This window comes from Rattus rattus, chromosome 3 (genome assembly GCF_011064425.1).
Source record: "Rattus rattus isolate New Zealand chromosome 3, Rrattus_CSIRO_v1, whole genome shotgun sequence".
Taxonomy (NCBI): domain Eukaryota; kingdom Metazoa; phylum Chordata; class Mammalia; order Rodentia; family Muridae; genus Rattus; species Rattus rattus.
The window spans coordinates 36,384,959-36,400,568 of NC_046156.1; the positions used below are offsets into that span (position 1 = coordinate 36,384,959).

General features: G+C 40.5%; 1 protein-coding gene across 1 annotated transcript; it reads right to left on the reverse strand.

Annotated features, from left to right (window-relative positions):
- Positions 1–14,763: 14,763 nt before the first annotated feature.
- LOC116895332 (elongin-B-like) lies at positions 14,764–15,114 on the reverse strand. Its single transcript, XM_032896640.1, has one exon. The coding sequence runs from the start codon at positions 15,112–15,114 to the stop codon at positions 14,764–14,766; it is 351 nt and encodes a 116-aa protein (XP_032752531.1).
- Between the last annotated feature and the right edge of the window lie 496 nt (positions 15,115–15,610).

Here is a 15,610-nt window from a genome sequence, read left to right on the forward strand (position 1 = left end):
GAATTGAGTCTGTGACACTCTCAAATCCTGCTCCCCACCACTGCTCCCCCCACCCCAGTGATGTAATTTCCCCGCAAAGCCACACCTCCTAAACCTTCCCAAGCAGCACTACCAGCTGGGGACCAAGTGTTCAAATACCTGAGCCTATGGTTTTTTCATTCAAACCACTGTATATCCATACATAACGTACAAATCAGATGATATTAAAAGTTATGAAGAAAAATAAAGCAAGGCATAAAAACATCCAGCAGATTGTGTAGGGTCTTTATTCTTGTGGATTATTTAGTTTTGGTGGTTGACATAATTTTAAAAAAATGTGTGATCATTCTGATGATTTGTTTTTGTTAACTTGATGCGGACTAGAGTCATGTGCGACGAGGGCACCGTAATTGAAGATGTGCCTCCATCACACTGGCCCGTGAGGCATTTTCTTGATTACTAATTTACGTAGGAAGGCCCTGTCCACTGTGGGTGGCACTACCTTTGGAAAAGTCGCCCTGGGTTGTGTAAGAAAGCAAGCAGACGGAGAAGAGTGTTGCCATCTGAGCAAGGCCTTACTTTTTCTGTGAAGTCACTTTATATAAATTGGAGTTTGGGCTTGTAAAGGACTATTGGAAAATGTGTAAGTGAAATCTTTCTGCTTTGTCATCTAAAAAAAACAGAGAGAGAGAAAGAGAGAGAGAGAGAGAGAGAGAGAGAGAGAGAGAGAGAGAGAGAGAGAGAAAGGGAGGGAGGAGGAGGAGGAGGAGAGAGAGAGAGAGAGAGAGAGAGAGAGAGAGAGAGAGAGAGAGAGCGAGCTGAGAAAGCCATGGGGCCAAGCCAGTAAACTCTGTGCTCTGTGATCTCTGGTCTGCTTCCAAGAGTTCTTGCCCTGACTTCCCTCACAGATGAGCTGTGATGTGAAAATATAAGCGGAATAAACTCTTTCCTCACCTGGTTGGTTTTGGTCATTGTTTTTATCACAGCAATAGAGGGGAAATTAGAAAAAAATCATATTAATAGTTCTAATAGCCAGATCCAGCAAAACACCTACCAAATTTAATGCTGCATACATACACCTCAAAACTATATGATTTATATTTGAGCTAATGAAGAAATTATATATATATATATATTTATAAGAATTTGCCAATATATGAATTATTAAATGGGAGTAAGTAAATATGATTTAATATTTGATAATGGGATTAATTTGCTAACAAACGAATCATATTCTTAAAATTTTATTTGTAAATATGTTTAGGTCTCTGAACACTTGTTTTCTGCAAAAACAATATTATTTTTAAGGTTATCCAAGTTTAGTTCTGACTGAAATGAAGTTTATCAGAATTAAAGTATGAACCATACTTTATGCTAATTATAGTATTGAACAATTTATGCAAAACGATTTATACAAAATAATCTTTTATTCTTGAGGGCCTATGGTGGTTGGTTGAGAATATTGGTCTCCAGTTGATGGAATCATTTAGGAAGTATTAGGAAGCGGTCTTGTTGGAGGAGGTGTGCCACTGGGCTTTAAGGTTTTAAATGACTTGGGCTATGCCATGTGTGTTCTCTCTGCCTCCCTCTTGTGGTTTAAGGTGTAAGCTCACAACTGTTCCTGCCACTGTGATTTCACCCCACCACCGTCATAGACTCTAACCCTCTGAACCCTAAGTCCCATTAAACACTTTTCTTTTTAAATAAGCTGCCTTGTCATGGTGCCATAGAAGAACTACTTAGCACAGGGATGATACAAAAGAACGTGGGCTTATTTAGAACAAAACAAAGACAAAGAGCAAATGACCACATTGCCTCAAGGACTTGAGGACATTGGGGGTTTTCGGGAGGAGCTAGGTTTGACTGTTTGTATCAGCATAATGTTGTGCTGTCTCTTTGTTTACACCATGTTTATTAAGTAGGACGAGTTGTTTCTCTTTACCTGAAAACTGATGATAAAGAAAGATGAGAAAGTAATAGTGAGGCTCCTCCCAGCTAGTACAGAATCAGAGAAGAAAAAGGGTCTATCTTAAAGCAAGAGAATTACACTGTAGGATTCATTGGAGCAACAGTTGGGAAAACTCAATACCAGGAAAAGGCAAAGAAATTAGATTTAGAACATTTCAAAAAGCGACTATATAGACCATTTCTAAAGTTTTTTTTCAACTTAAAAAATTTAAAAGAATAGTTTATAAATTGGAAGAAAAATGTGTACAAAGAGAGAAAAAGAGATGGTGCCAAGGCTCTAAAAGTCTATACGACTTTTTCTGTTTACTTTTAAAATTAAAATGTATTATCTATAAATGCTAAGAATAACATACTTTAATCTTTTTTATAATCTTTAGATTTCTAGCATGAGAATTGTTGATCTCCTGATGCCTGTGGTAATTTACAGAGTGCGGCTTACATAAGAAAAATGAAAGCTGGAGCTATGGTTAAGTGGTGCTGTTTGGCTTACATGTCCGACAGCCAAAAGATGGATGGATGCACACATGGTTCTAGAATAAATATGTCATGATTTTTTAAAGTATATACATGAGAAAATGATATTCCTAATGAAAAAGCAACTGAAAAATGTGTTTATCTTATTCTTCCTTGAACGAAAACAAAACAAAACCCAGCCTTATAGCAAGAGCGTTACGGACAGACATGTGTGCTGACCCTGATTTTAGAATTTCTCAACAGGATCCTATATTAAGTCCCTGCTATTGAGCTGCCTTGGGTGGACCCCCTTTTCTGATTGGCTACCACCTCATATCGATGCTGTTCTTGGAGCAAATCCTTCTGTACTAAAAGCAGTTGTATAAACATTCTCCATGGTGAACCCCGGGCTTTCTTCTGCCTTTCCCTTCCTACGTTTGCACACAATCTATACATCCTTTTTGTCCTGCACCAGCTTCCTTCAGCCAGTGGTCCTGAGCCAGCCAGGAGGCAGGCCTGGAGAAGAAACAGAAGCAGGGTTTTGTTCTGTCTTTCAAGGAAAGCTACAGAGGAAGAATCCAGTTGAATATTTTCTAGAAATTTAAAAGTAAAAGCACTTGATTCCAGGATGGAATGGATTTTTAAATGAGTCCAATCGTATTATGGGAATCATAATCACCACGTATTCCTTTCTATTTTGAGGGTTTCTTTAAATAAAGTATAAGAAGCATCGCAAACTTTTTTTTCTGTAAGCTGGTGAGCAGCTTTCTTAAAAAAATGTGAGACTCAATAGATTGTTTTTGTTCAAAATACTGAGAAAGAAGCAGTCTCTATGGAACTCTCTTATCTTTTCTAGTTGCAAAGGGGCAATGTGACAATAAATTAATATATTCCACAAAAGATGAAAGTTTTAAAGCCTTGTTGTTCCACAAGTGCATAGAAAACTTTTGGCGGATCAGGACAAGAGCGGGATTCAAAGTCCCCCTTGCATCTAGTAAATGCTGTCCTAAAGCTAAATTTTTCCCTTTTATGCCCCTAGTGGTGCATGAATGTTAAAGTGGTATTAAAAGAGATAGGATAGCTTTTAGAACCAAAAGAAGAAGAAAAGAATTGCCTAGGGACATTGCATCATTGAACAAGAAGAGAACGACAAAGTGCTTTGTCTGGGTGGCCACTGTCCATAGGTCCCTCCTCCTCCACCACGCAATATAGGAGGGTGTTAGTGGTTGTGAACCTATAGCCTGATTTCTCACTGCAAGTGCTGACTATGGGCTATTCAACCTTTACTCTTTACAATTTCCCTCAGGGTTTCCTAGAGTTTAATCTGGTAAAGTTCAATCCATTTGCATCAGTAGCAAAATATTCTTCTCATTATATAATAACATAATTTTAGGTTTTCAGGAATCATATCTTAACTGAACTATCTACCCATTATAGCGCGGCTCTGCTATTTTAAAACTCATCTGTGATGGCCACATTAGAGCCTAACCCTATGAAAGGGGCTTGGAGTGGGTCAGGGACTTATCTAAGGCCCCTTGACAGGGGTATGACCTGACTCAGAATTTACCTAACAACCTTTGCGTCTTAACACCTAGTGTTTGCTGCCTCACTTTGGATGCTTGAGGTGGTCCAGCTTGTGAAAGAAATGCATTTTTCTTTGCGTTTATATGTGCATATGATGTACATGAAGGTGAATCTGATGTGTATATATGTATGATAATGCAAACAGACATTTGTGGTGTCAGTTCTCACCTTCAATTTATTTGAGACAAGCTCTCTTGTTAGTCACTCTATACACCAGGTGAGGTAGCCTATGAGCGTCTGAGGATCCTCCCATCCCCATCTTCCACTTTTGTAAGAATGCTAGAATTACACATGACAATTTGAAATCAACTTCTCATGCTGTTATGCAAATGCTTTCTTCACTGAACCATCTCCCCAGCCTCCCCCCACCCCCAAGGAACAAATTTAACCATTTAGTCGCTAATTTATCTTCACAATCTGGTCTTAGAAATGTGATTCCTGGGGACCTTGCCTTTTGCTCCATGGGGACACAAACCCAAACCCAATTCAAAGCTTGACTGCAAACTGGGCCCTGTTTTAAAGCTTCCCTTTGCTCTTTGCTGGCCATGTGTCTTTAGATGAATTCATTCAACTCAGCATTCTCCATCTGTACAAGGGTTATAAGTAACTACCTCAAGGCTGTTGAGAGAACCAGGTGTTAATGTGTGCCAAGTCTGGTAAATAGTAAGCTATTAGTGTGTTGCCAACTTACTCCCCTCCCCCTGAAGACCTGTGTGAATTTGTGCATCATGGTAGCATTTTTATTATGTAAAGTGAATAAAACGTAGAGACTGGATTTAGTTCCCAGACTCGCACTTTATTGCGCTCAATTCCAGCATGCTTCTGACTCTCACATTCTTAATTCTCCACCAGAGAGATTTCTCGCCTTTTATGCTCCTTGGGTAATCATTGCCCAGCTCACTAAAACTGCAGCCTGTGCTCACAGCATCCCGCCACACTTGTAGAGATTACAGATGGTCTGCAGTGAGTAAAAACCTCTAATTGTTTTCAGGAGTTTGGGTGGATTTCTGTCCTCTAAAGAGCTTACAGCAGTCTGCAGGGTCACTCTGGGGCTTAATCAGAATTCAGGGGTTTTCTGCCAAGCAGCAGTAACCTCTGAATGCCCCACTGTAAACAAGGGCACTGTTTCATTCACCGTGTGGCTGCATTTATTTTCACCTGCTCACTAACATCTCCTGTGCACTAGTGGGATGCTAAATGTTGGTCGAAGACAAGGCGGGCGCAGTCCCAGCCTCCCCAGGAGCTGTCACTGTACTCCCCTAAGCATGCCTCTGTCTCTGTGTCAAGTATATCAGTTAGCCGTAGTCCCAAGACAGTAAATGTTTGTAGCACAGACTGCACTAGAACAGAATCTTGATCTACAGCTTCCAGAATGAACCTGGTTTTTGTAGGGCCATTAGAATTCCAGTCAGAGAATGGCATACTAACAAAATGTTCCTCTGTCCTCAATTACAGGGCCCGCTGTCCTTCAACCATACTGAGGACTTCTGTGCATTCACAGAGGCCTTCTCCTGGCCTCATAAACTCAGTCATCTCGCTGACTGCATCTTGCCCACCACGGTTCTCCTCTGTGTTAGCTCCCTGAGGAATCTGTTCTCCAGTCCTTACCGCAGATGATTGTTATATTCATGACCAAGTTGTGGAAGGCAACCTGGCTTTGAGTAGAAGTGCTGATATGTCAAGCTTCCAAGGGCTTGTGAGCTGTGTGATGAAAAAGATTTTTATATTTATTTACTATGATTTCTTCCCAGATTTCATCCATGGGTATCAGGCTGTTGTGAGTGCAAACAGAGCACTCACAACAAAAACTCACTGAACAATTCTTTCCAGGCCTGGGAAGGACCCTGAGAAATGCTCATATTTGTCTGAATTCTGTTGTTAGGACACTTTGCTCTGCATACTTACAAAAACAGCACTAAATAAAATGTGTACATGATTAAGTACACCATATTTCTAACTTTTGAAAGATGCATTTATTTAGCAACATGATCAGACTACAGCATTTAGCAACCCACAACACAGGTGAAGAAGTATGCTTTAACACCTTTGGTGGAAGGTTTTTACACTTTCCTCAGAGCCCAAGCTATCACAACCTGTTAAACAATCCATCCCAAATACAGTCCTACCGGTTTTTTGACCCAACACAGAAGTGCTGTCTACAATGTGTCTTCTTTGTAGCAGCCCGGTCCCGCTAGCACTGTGCTTGGCTGACATCAGAAATCTGTTGCAACCTGCAGCTTCCAGGTCATTTCCCCACTCTCCCACCCTACTTTGCTGTTTCCTGGCTGTAACTAGAACCTTCTTCCACTGCCACAGACACTGCTGAAGCTGGTCCACCTTGGCTTTGTGACTTAGCAAAAACGTAGCCTCCACCACAGTAAGAACCATAGCTTCTTGCCCTTCCTAAGTTTGATTGTTGCAACTTTCCAAAGCATAATAGCTTCCTACCACCTCCAAAATGGCTTCCATCACTACCAAATCCACTGTAGCCATTCCCACCCCTGCCATCTCTGCCACTGTGGCTGCCATCAACACTACCTTGACCACTGAAGTTTCCTCCGTCACCAAAAGTGTCAATGCCATCGAAACCAACCCACAACCTTCACCGTTTCCAGAACCACTTTTACCTGTTTGGCTTCATGAAGGACTTGGCATCTTTTGCTTCCGTGGTTTTTTCTGATTTCACAATTGTGACCACTCATAACATGATATTTTTGGATTACAATCTTATCCGTGAGGTCATGGACATCAAAGGGGAAATGTGTAAGGTCCCTCTTAGGATTTCAATCACTTCAACTCTCTCACACTGTTCAATATCACCTTGAGAGCAGGTGACAGTCGCAAATGTCTTCTTCAATACCAACAGAAACCTTTTTTCCCAGGGAAGAAGACATCTAGTCTTTGAGAATCTTCTCTTTACACAGTTCTCCTTGCTTAGCAGATTTTCTTTTATTTTTTAAATTTACATTTTAAATGTTATCCCATTTCCTGGTTTCCCCTCCAGAAACCTGCTATCCCACCCCACCCCACCCCTGCTTCTATGAATGTGCTCCCTCACCCACCCACCCAATCCATCCTACCTCCCCGCCCTGACATTCTCCTACACTGGGACATAGAACCTTAACAGGACGAAGGGCCTCTCCTCCCATTGATTCTCGACAAGACATCCTCTGCTACATGCGTGGAAGGAGCCATAGGTCCATTCCTGTGTTCTCTTGGGATGGTGGTTTCATCCCTGGGAGCTCTGGGGGTCTGCTTGGTTGATATTGTTGTTCTTCTTATGGGGTTTCAAACCCCTTCAGCTACTTCAGTCCTTTCTCTAACTCCTCCAATGGGGACCCTGATCTCAGTTCAGTGATTTGCTGTGAGCATCTGACTCTGTATTTGTAAGGCTCTGGCAGAGCCTCTCAAGAGACAGCTGTATCAGGCTCCTGTCAGCATGCACTTCTTGGCATCAGCAATGTTGTCTGGGTTTGGTGACAGAATATGGGATGGATCCCCTGCTGGGGCTGTCTCTGGATGGCCTTTCCTTCAGTCTCTGCTCCACATTTTGTCTCTGTATTTCCTCCTGTGAGTATGTTTGTTCTCCCTTCTAAGAAGGACTGAAGCAGCCACATTTTGGTTTTCCTTCTTCTTGAGCTTCAGGTGGTTTGTGAGTTTTATCTTGGGTATTCCGAGCTTTTGAGTTAATATCCACTTATCAATGAGTGCATACCATGTGTGTTCTTTTGTGATTGAGTCACCTCACTCAGGATGATATTTTCTAGTTCCATCCATTTCCCTATGAGTTTCATAAAGTCATTGTTTTTAATAGCTGAGTAGTATTCCATTGTGCAAATGTACCACATTTTCTGAATCCATTCCTCTGAGGGAAATCTGGGTTCTTTCTTTCTTTCTCTTTCTTTCCAGCTTCTGGCTATTATAAATAAGGCTTCTATGAACATAGTGGAACATGTGTCCTTGTTATATGTTGGAACATCTTTTGGGTATATGCCCAGGAGTGATATACCTGGGTCCTCAGGTAGTACCATGTCTAATTTTCTGAGGAACCTCCAGACTGATTTCCAGAGTGGCTGTACCAGCTTGCAATCCCACCAACAATGGAGGAGTGTTCCTCTTTCTCCACATTCTCTACAGAATCTGTTGTTACCTGAGGTTTTGATCTTAGCCATTCTGATTGGTGTGAGGTGGTATCTCAGGGTTGTTTTGATTTGCATTTCTCTGATGACTAAGGATGTTGAGCATTTCTTTAGGTGCTTCTCAGCCATTCCATATTCCTCAGCTGAGAATTCTTTGTTTAGCTCTGTACCCCATTTTTTAAAAGGGTTATTTAATTCTCTGGAGTCTAACTTCTTGAGTTCTTTGTATATATTGGATATTAGCTCTCTATCAGATGTAGGATTGGTAAAGATCTTTTCCCAATCTGTTGGTTGCTGTTTTGTCCTAATGACAGTGTCCTTTGCTTTACAGAAGCTTGGCAATTTTATAAGGTCCCATTTGTCAATTCTTGATCTTAGAGCATAAGTCTTTGGTGTTCTGTTCAGAAAAATTTCCCCTGTGTTCATGTGTTCAAAGCTCTGGCCCACCTTCTCTTCTATTAATTTCAGTGTATCTGGTTTTATGTGGAAGTCCAAGATCCACGTGGACTTGATCTTTGTACAAGGTGATAAGAGTGGATTGATTTTCATTCTTCTTCATGCTGACCTCCAGTTGAACCAGCACCATTTGTTGAAAATGCTGTCTTTTTTCCACTGGATGGTTTTAGCTCCTTTGTCAAAGATCAAGTGACCATAGGTGTGTGGGTTCATTTCTGTGTCTTCAATTCTATTCCACTGATCTACCTGCCTGTCTCTGTACCAATACCATACAGTTTTTATCACTATTGCTCTGTAATATAGCTTGAGGTTTGGGATGGTGATCCCCTCAGAAGTTTTTTATTGTTGAGGATAGTTTTCCATATTCTGGGTTTTTTGTTATTCCAAATGAATTTGCAAATTGCCCTTTCTATCTCTATAAAGAATTGAGTAGGAATTTTGATGGGGATTGTGTTGAATCTGTTGATTGCTTTTGGCAAGATGGCCATTTTTACTATATTAATCCTGCCTATCCATCAGCATAGGAGATCTTTCCATCTTCTGAGATCTTCTTCAATTTTTTCAGAGCCTTGAAGTTCTTGTCATACAGATCTTTCACTTGCTTGGTTAGAGTCACACTAAGGTATTTTATATTATTTGTGACTATTATGAAGGGTGTTGTTTCCCTAATTTCTTTCTCACCATGTTTATCCTTAGAGTAGAGGAAAGCTACTGATTTGTTTGAGCTAATTTTATATCCAGCCACTTTGCTGAAGTTGTTTATGTCAGGTTTAGGAGTTCTCTGGTGGAATTTTTGGGTCACTTAAGTATACTGTTATATCATCTGCAAAGAGTGATATTTTGACTTCTTCTTTTCCAATTTGTATCCCTTTGGCCTCTTTTTGTTATCTAATTGCTCTGGCTAGAACTCCAAGTAATATATTGAATAGGTAGGGAGAGAGTGGACTACCTTTTCTAATTCCTGATTTTAGCAGGATCGCTTTATGTTTTCCCCAATTTAGTTTGATGTTAGCTACTGTATATTGCTTTTACTATGTTTAGGTATGGGCCTTGAATTCCTGATCTTTCCAAGACTTTTATCGTGAAGGGTTGTTCAATTTTGGCAAATGCTTTCTCAGCATGTAATGAAATGATCATGTGTTTTTTTTTCTTTGAGTTTGCTTATATAGTGGATTACGTTGATGGATTTCCATATATTGAACCATCCCTGAATCCCTGTGATGAAGCCAACTTGATCATTGTCTTTGTTAGTGTTTTATTGCTGTGAACAGACACCATGATCAATGCAAGTTTTAAAAAGGACAACATTTAATTGGGGCTGGCTTACAGGTTCAGAGAGGTTCAAGGTGGGAGAATGGCAGCATCCAGGCAGGCACAGTCCAGGAAGAGCTGAGAGTTCTGCATTTTCACCTGAAGGAAGCCAGCAACAGGCTGAATATCCCAGGCAGCTAGGAGGAGGGACTCCAAGCCCAACTCCACAGTGATACACTTCCTCCAACAAGGCTACACTTTCTAATAGTGCCACTCCCTGGGCCAAACATATGTAAACCATCACAATCATGATGGATGATCATCTTGATGTGTTCTTGGATTCGGTTTGCAAGAATCTTACTGAGTATTTTGGCATTGATATTCATAAGCAAAATTGGTTAGAAGTTCTCTTTTATTGTTGGGTCTTTGTGTGGTATAAGTGTGATTGTGACTTCATAGAACTAATTAGGTAGTGCTCCTTCTGTTTCTATTTTGTGGAACAGTTTGTATAGTATTGTTATGAGGTCTTCTATGAAGGTCTGATAGAATTCTGGACTGAACCCATCTGGTCTTAGGCTTTTTTCGGTTGGGAGACCTTTAATAACTGCTTCTATTTCTTTAGGAGTTATGGGACTGTTTAGATGGCTTATCTGATCCTGATTTAACTTTGGTACCTGGTATCTGTCTAGAAAATTGTCTATTTCCTCCAGATTTTCCAGTTTTGTTGACTATAGGCTTTTGTAGTAGGATCTGATTTTTTTTTAATTTCCTCAGATTCTGTTGTTATGCCTCCCTTTTCAGTCCTGATTTTGTTAATTTGGATACATTCTCTATGCCCTCTGGTTAGTCTGGTTAAGGGTTTATCTATCTTGTTGATTTTCTCACAGAACCAGCTCCTGGTTTTGTTCATTCTTTGTATAGTTCTTTTTGTTTTCACTTGGTTGATTTTAGCCCTGAGTTTGATTATTTCCTGCCCTCTACTGCTCTTGGGTGTGTTTGCTTCTTTTTGTTCTAGTGCTTTTAGGTGTGCTGTCAAGCTGCTAGTGTATGCTTTCTCGAGTTTCTTTTTGGAGGCACTCGGATCTATGAGTTTTCCTTTTAGCACTGTTTTCATTGTGTCCCATAAGGTTGGGTATGTTGTACCTTTATTTTCATTAAATTCTAAAAAGTCTTTAATTTCTTTCTTTATTTCTTCCTTGACCAGGTTATCTTTGAGTAGAGCATTGTTCAGCTTCCATATATATATGGGATTTCTGTTGTTTTTTGTTATTATTGAAGACCAGTCTTGTTCTGCGGTGATCTGATAGGATGCATGGGATTATTTCTATCTTCCTCCATCTGTTGAGACCTATTTTGTGACTGATTGTATGGTCAATTTTGGATAAAGTACCATGAGGTGCTGAGAAGAAGGTATATCCTTTTGTTTTAGGATGAAATGTTCTATACATATCTGTTAAATCCATTTGATTCATAATTTCTGTTAGTTTCACTGTGTCTCTGTTTAGTTTCTGTTTCCATGATCTGTCCATTGCTGAGAGTGGGGTGTTGAAGTCTCCTACTATTATTGTGTGAGGTGCAATGTGTACTTTGAGTTTTAGTAAAGTTTCTTTTATAAATGTGGGTGCCCTTGCATTTGGAGCATAGATATTTAGGATTGAGAGTTCATCTTAGTAATTTTTTTTCTTTTGATAAGAATGAATTGTACTGCCTTATCTTTTTCGATAACTTTTAGTAGAAAATCTATTTTATTTGATATCAGAATGGCTACTCCAGCTTGTTTCTTGGGTCCATTTGCTTGGAAACTTCTTTTCCCAGCCATTTACTCTGAGGCAGTGTCTTTCTTTGTCTCTGAGGTGCATTTCCTGTATGCAGCAAAATGCTGGGTCCTCTTTACAAATCCAGTCCATTAGTCTGTGTCTTTTTATTGGGGAATTGAGTCTATTGATAGAGAGATATTAAGGAATCATGAGTGTTGCTTCCTGTTAGTTTTGTTATTAGAGGTAGACTTATGTTTGTGTGTCTTTCTTGTTTTGGGTTAGTTGAAAGATTACTTTCTTCCTTTTCCTAGGGTATATTTTCCCTCCTTGTGTTGGAATTTTCCATCTATTATCCTTTGTAGGACTGGACTTGTAGAAAGATATTGTGTAAATTTGGTTTTGTCATGGAATATCTTGGTTTCTCCATCTACGGCAATTGAGAGTTTTGCTGGATATAATAACCTGGACCGGCATTTGTGTTCTCTTAGGGTCTGTATGACATCTGTCCAGGAACTTCTGGCTTTCATAGTTTCCGGCGAAAAGTCTGGTGTGATTCTGATAGGTCTGCCTTTATATGTTACTTGACCTTTTCCCTTACTGCTTTTAATATTATTTCTTTGTCTTGTGCATTTGGTGTTTTGACTATTATGTGACCTGAGGAATTTCTTTCCTGGTCCAATCTCTTTGGAGTTCTGTAGGCTTCTTGTATGTTTATGGGCATCTCTTTCTTTAGGTTAGGGAAGTTTTCTTCTATAGTTTTGTTGACGATATTTACTGGCCCTGTAAGTTGGGAATCTTCACTCTCTTCTATACCTATTGTCCTTAGGTTTGATCTTCTCATTGTGTCCTGGATTTCCTGGATGTTTTGGATTTTCTTGGACTGTTGTGCCAATGTTTTCTATGGTTTTTTCTGCTTCTTCTATCTCTTGTATTCTGCTTGTGATGCTTGGGTCTGTGACCTCTGATCTCTTTCCTAGTTTTTCTATCTCCAGAATTGTCTCCCTTTGTGATTTCTTTATTGTTGCTACTTCCATTTTTGGGTCCTGGATGGTTTTGTTCATTTCCTTCACCTGTTTCGTTGTGTTTTTCTGTAATTCTTTAAGGGATTTTTGTGTTTCCTATTTAAGAGTTTCTACCTGTTTCCTTCTGTTGTCTTGTATTTCTTTTAGGGGTTATTTATGTCCTTCTTAAGTCATCTAACATCATCATGAGATGTGATTTTAAATCAAACCTTGCTTTTCAGGTATGTTGGGGTATCCTGGACTTGTTGAGGTAGGAGAACTGGGTTCTGAAGATGCCAAGTAGCCTTGGTTTCTGTTGGTTATGCTCTTGCACTTGCCTCTTGCCATCTGGTTATCTCTGGTGTTAGATGGTCTTGCTGTCTTTGACAGCGGCTTGACTCTCCTGCACTATCAGGTGTGTTAGCACTCCTGGGAGACCAGCTCTCTCCCAGTGGGATCTGGGCACAGAGAGTTGTGGCACCAGGTCAGCTCTGGGCACAGACGGAATCGGGAAGCTCTGCAGATCTTCTATTTGGCTTGTGTGATCTAGTATTCTTCACTGCATCAACTCATCCACAGTGGCAAAAGGGACAAACTCAAGTGCCTAGAGGGCCTGGTGCTTGGACGTCTCATGGTCTCACAGTCTACAAGTATTCCTTGATGCTCACAGTCATTCCTGCATCGTGTCAAAGCTCACACTCTGAGGAAGAGCTTCTGTGGTCAGATTTTTGCAAACGGAATGGAGGATAGTGGATGTGGGATTTGTCTTTGGTCCCTATATTTTCTAGTGGTTTGTCATAGCGTTATGGATCATAGCAAAATTTTCCATTTATAAAAGATAGTATTAAAGAGAGTACCATATCATACTCGCTCACAATGCACTGTGATCACACCAGTCCCCAAACCACCTTCTATCATCCTGGATAGGAAAGGAAGTATGCACATGCGGTCTAAGCACAAGATGTCCACAGACTGTTTCTTTAGACTACAGTTGGGCTGGCATGGAACACCACTAGACACACTACAAACTGAAGCACTTGGAAGGGTCACCCTGAAATGATGACTTCTTCTGCATTTGCAGCATTACTTTTTAGCAAACTAATTTCCAAAGTACTAGAAGAGACAGGGCCTTTGAGCCCCGACAATGCTTTCTACTCTCAGAGAAGAAATCTGTGAGTCTTTAGCTATAAGACTATTGAAAAGCTATGGAGTGATCAGTTACACCACACAGCAAATGACAGGACAGGCAGATGCCGCTGTGTGTTCTGTTTCTTTATCTTCATTCCACAAAGGTGATGTCTAATTTTCACAGGGAAATTATAAAAACCACCACTAAAGAATTAAAGCAATTTAAGTTATTTACTCAATTACTTAGACAAAACATTTGAAAATATAAGTTTAATTTTTTCCCTATGTATCCAGGAGATTGATACATTTATAAATTTTTACTGGTTTTATCATAGGAAATACTGGGAGAAAAATAAAGTCACAAAGTATTTCTAACTCACAATAATTGCTTACATTTGAACACTTCCACTTTATTTAGAATTGTATACTTTATATACTATCACTGTATATAATAAAGTCTTTTAAAATGGATGTATCTCATGGCAGTCATTTTAGAAAAACTGGTTGTCTAAGTCAATATCCTGTTACTGTGAAGAGACACCATGACCACAGCAACTCTCAGAAAGAAAAGTACTTTACTGGGACTTGCTTACAGTGTCAGAGGTTTAGTCCGTCATTGTCATGGTGGGAAGCATGGTGGCACGAGGACCAGGCCTGGTGCTGAAGAGGTAGCTAAGATTTCTATTCCAGATCATCAGGCAGTGGGAAGAGAGGGACACTGGGTCTGCCTTGAGCCTTTGGCCCCTCAAAGCCCACCCCCAGTGACACACTTCTTCCAACAAGACCACACCTCCTACTTACCTCCTACTTGCCTGTCATCTTTCTATGCCTGCTCAACGACTTCTAATCGGGACAGACATTGATTTTATAATTCCTGACGTAAATCGTACCTACCAACAATGGTAGTAATAAATAACAGTAACCATGAAGTAACATGACTCTTGTCAACCACGAACTTTTCCATATTTTTGTTTGTTTGTTTGCTTTTGACATCCAAATCTTTTTTTTAGTAGGGGAATGGGTCTCTAGAGGGTAGGCCTGGGACCCTCACTGCACAGCTTGTTCATTGGCGCTGCCTCCAGAGTCCTGTGGCTTCGTCACATCTGGAAGCTCGAGAGGGCTGGAGAAGGGCTCAACGCACAGAAGCTCTGAAGGCACCTTCTGCTCAGAAGGCCAGGCCCACTGGGGCTGGGGCCTTGCTGTCTGATTAGTGAAGCCACGCTCGCCCAGAGTTTTTCCATCTTCGAGGAGCTGGTCGTCCTTGTACAGCCGCCGCTCCTCTGGCGGCCTCTTGAGGATGCCCTCCATGATGCGCTTCAGTTCGAACAGGGTGCTCGACTCCTTGGCATCTGTAAAGATGGTGGTCTTGTGGTGCCAGATCATGAGAAACACGTCCATCCCGGCGGCGGCTTCTCAAACTTTACCGTCTTTTATTCCTTCAAACATGTTTTCGAAGAGGAAGGCTCATTGTGTCCCAGAAAAAAATTTCACCTTTAGGAGTTAGAAAGGAGGTTCTTTCCTTTGAAAGATGCCCAAGCCTTAACATCTTTCCAGTTGTAAAGGCACAAATAGTGGTCACGAGTGCTGTGAATAGCTCCTCCCTCCACCCAAGTCTACATAGGCAAAGCAGCTGCCCCTTTTACCCAACTTCACCATGTTTTCCCCAGGTCCTCATAAATATTGCAATATTTTATGTTTCTAGGAAATAAAAATGTTGGAAAGAAACATATAAATATGCTCAGATCGTGTGTGTGTGGACTTCCTTAAACAGGGAAAGAACTAGATATATTGCATAAATCAATCACAAAATTCATAAAGAGGAGACATTTAAAATGCATGTATTTTAGCCACACTACCAGTAACACTTTTGATTAGCTCAAAACATCTTGGTATA

What these genes read in the sequence shown, in the direction of transcription:
- LOC116895332 (XM_032896640.1), bottom strand. Translation starts at nt 15,114, where the DNA reads ATGGACGTGTTTCTCATGATCTGGCACCACAAGACCACCATCTTTACA.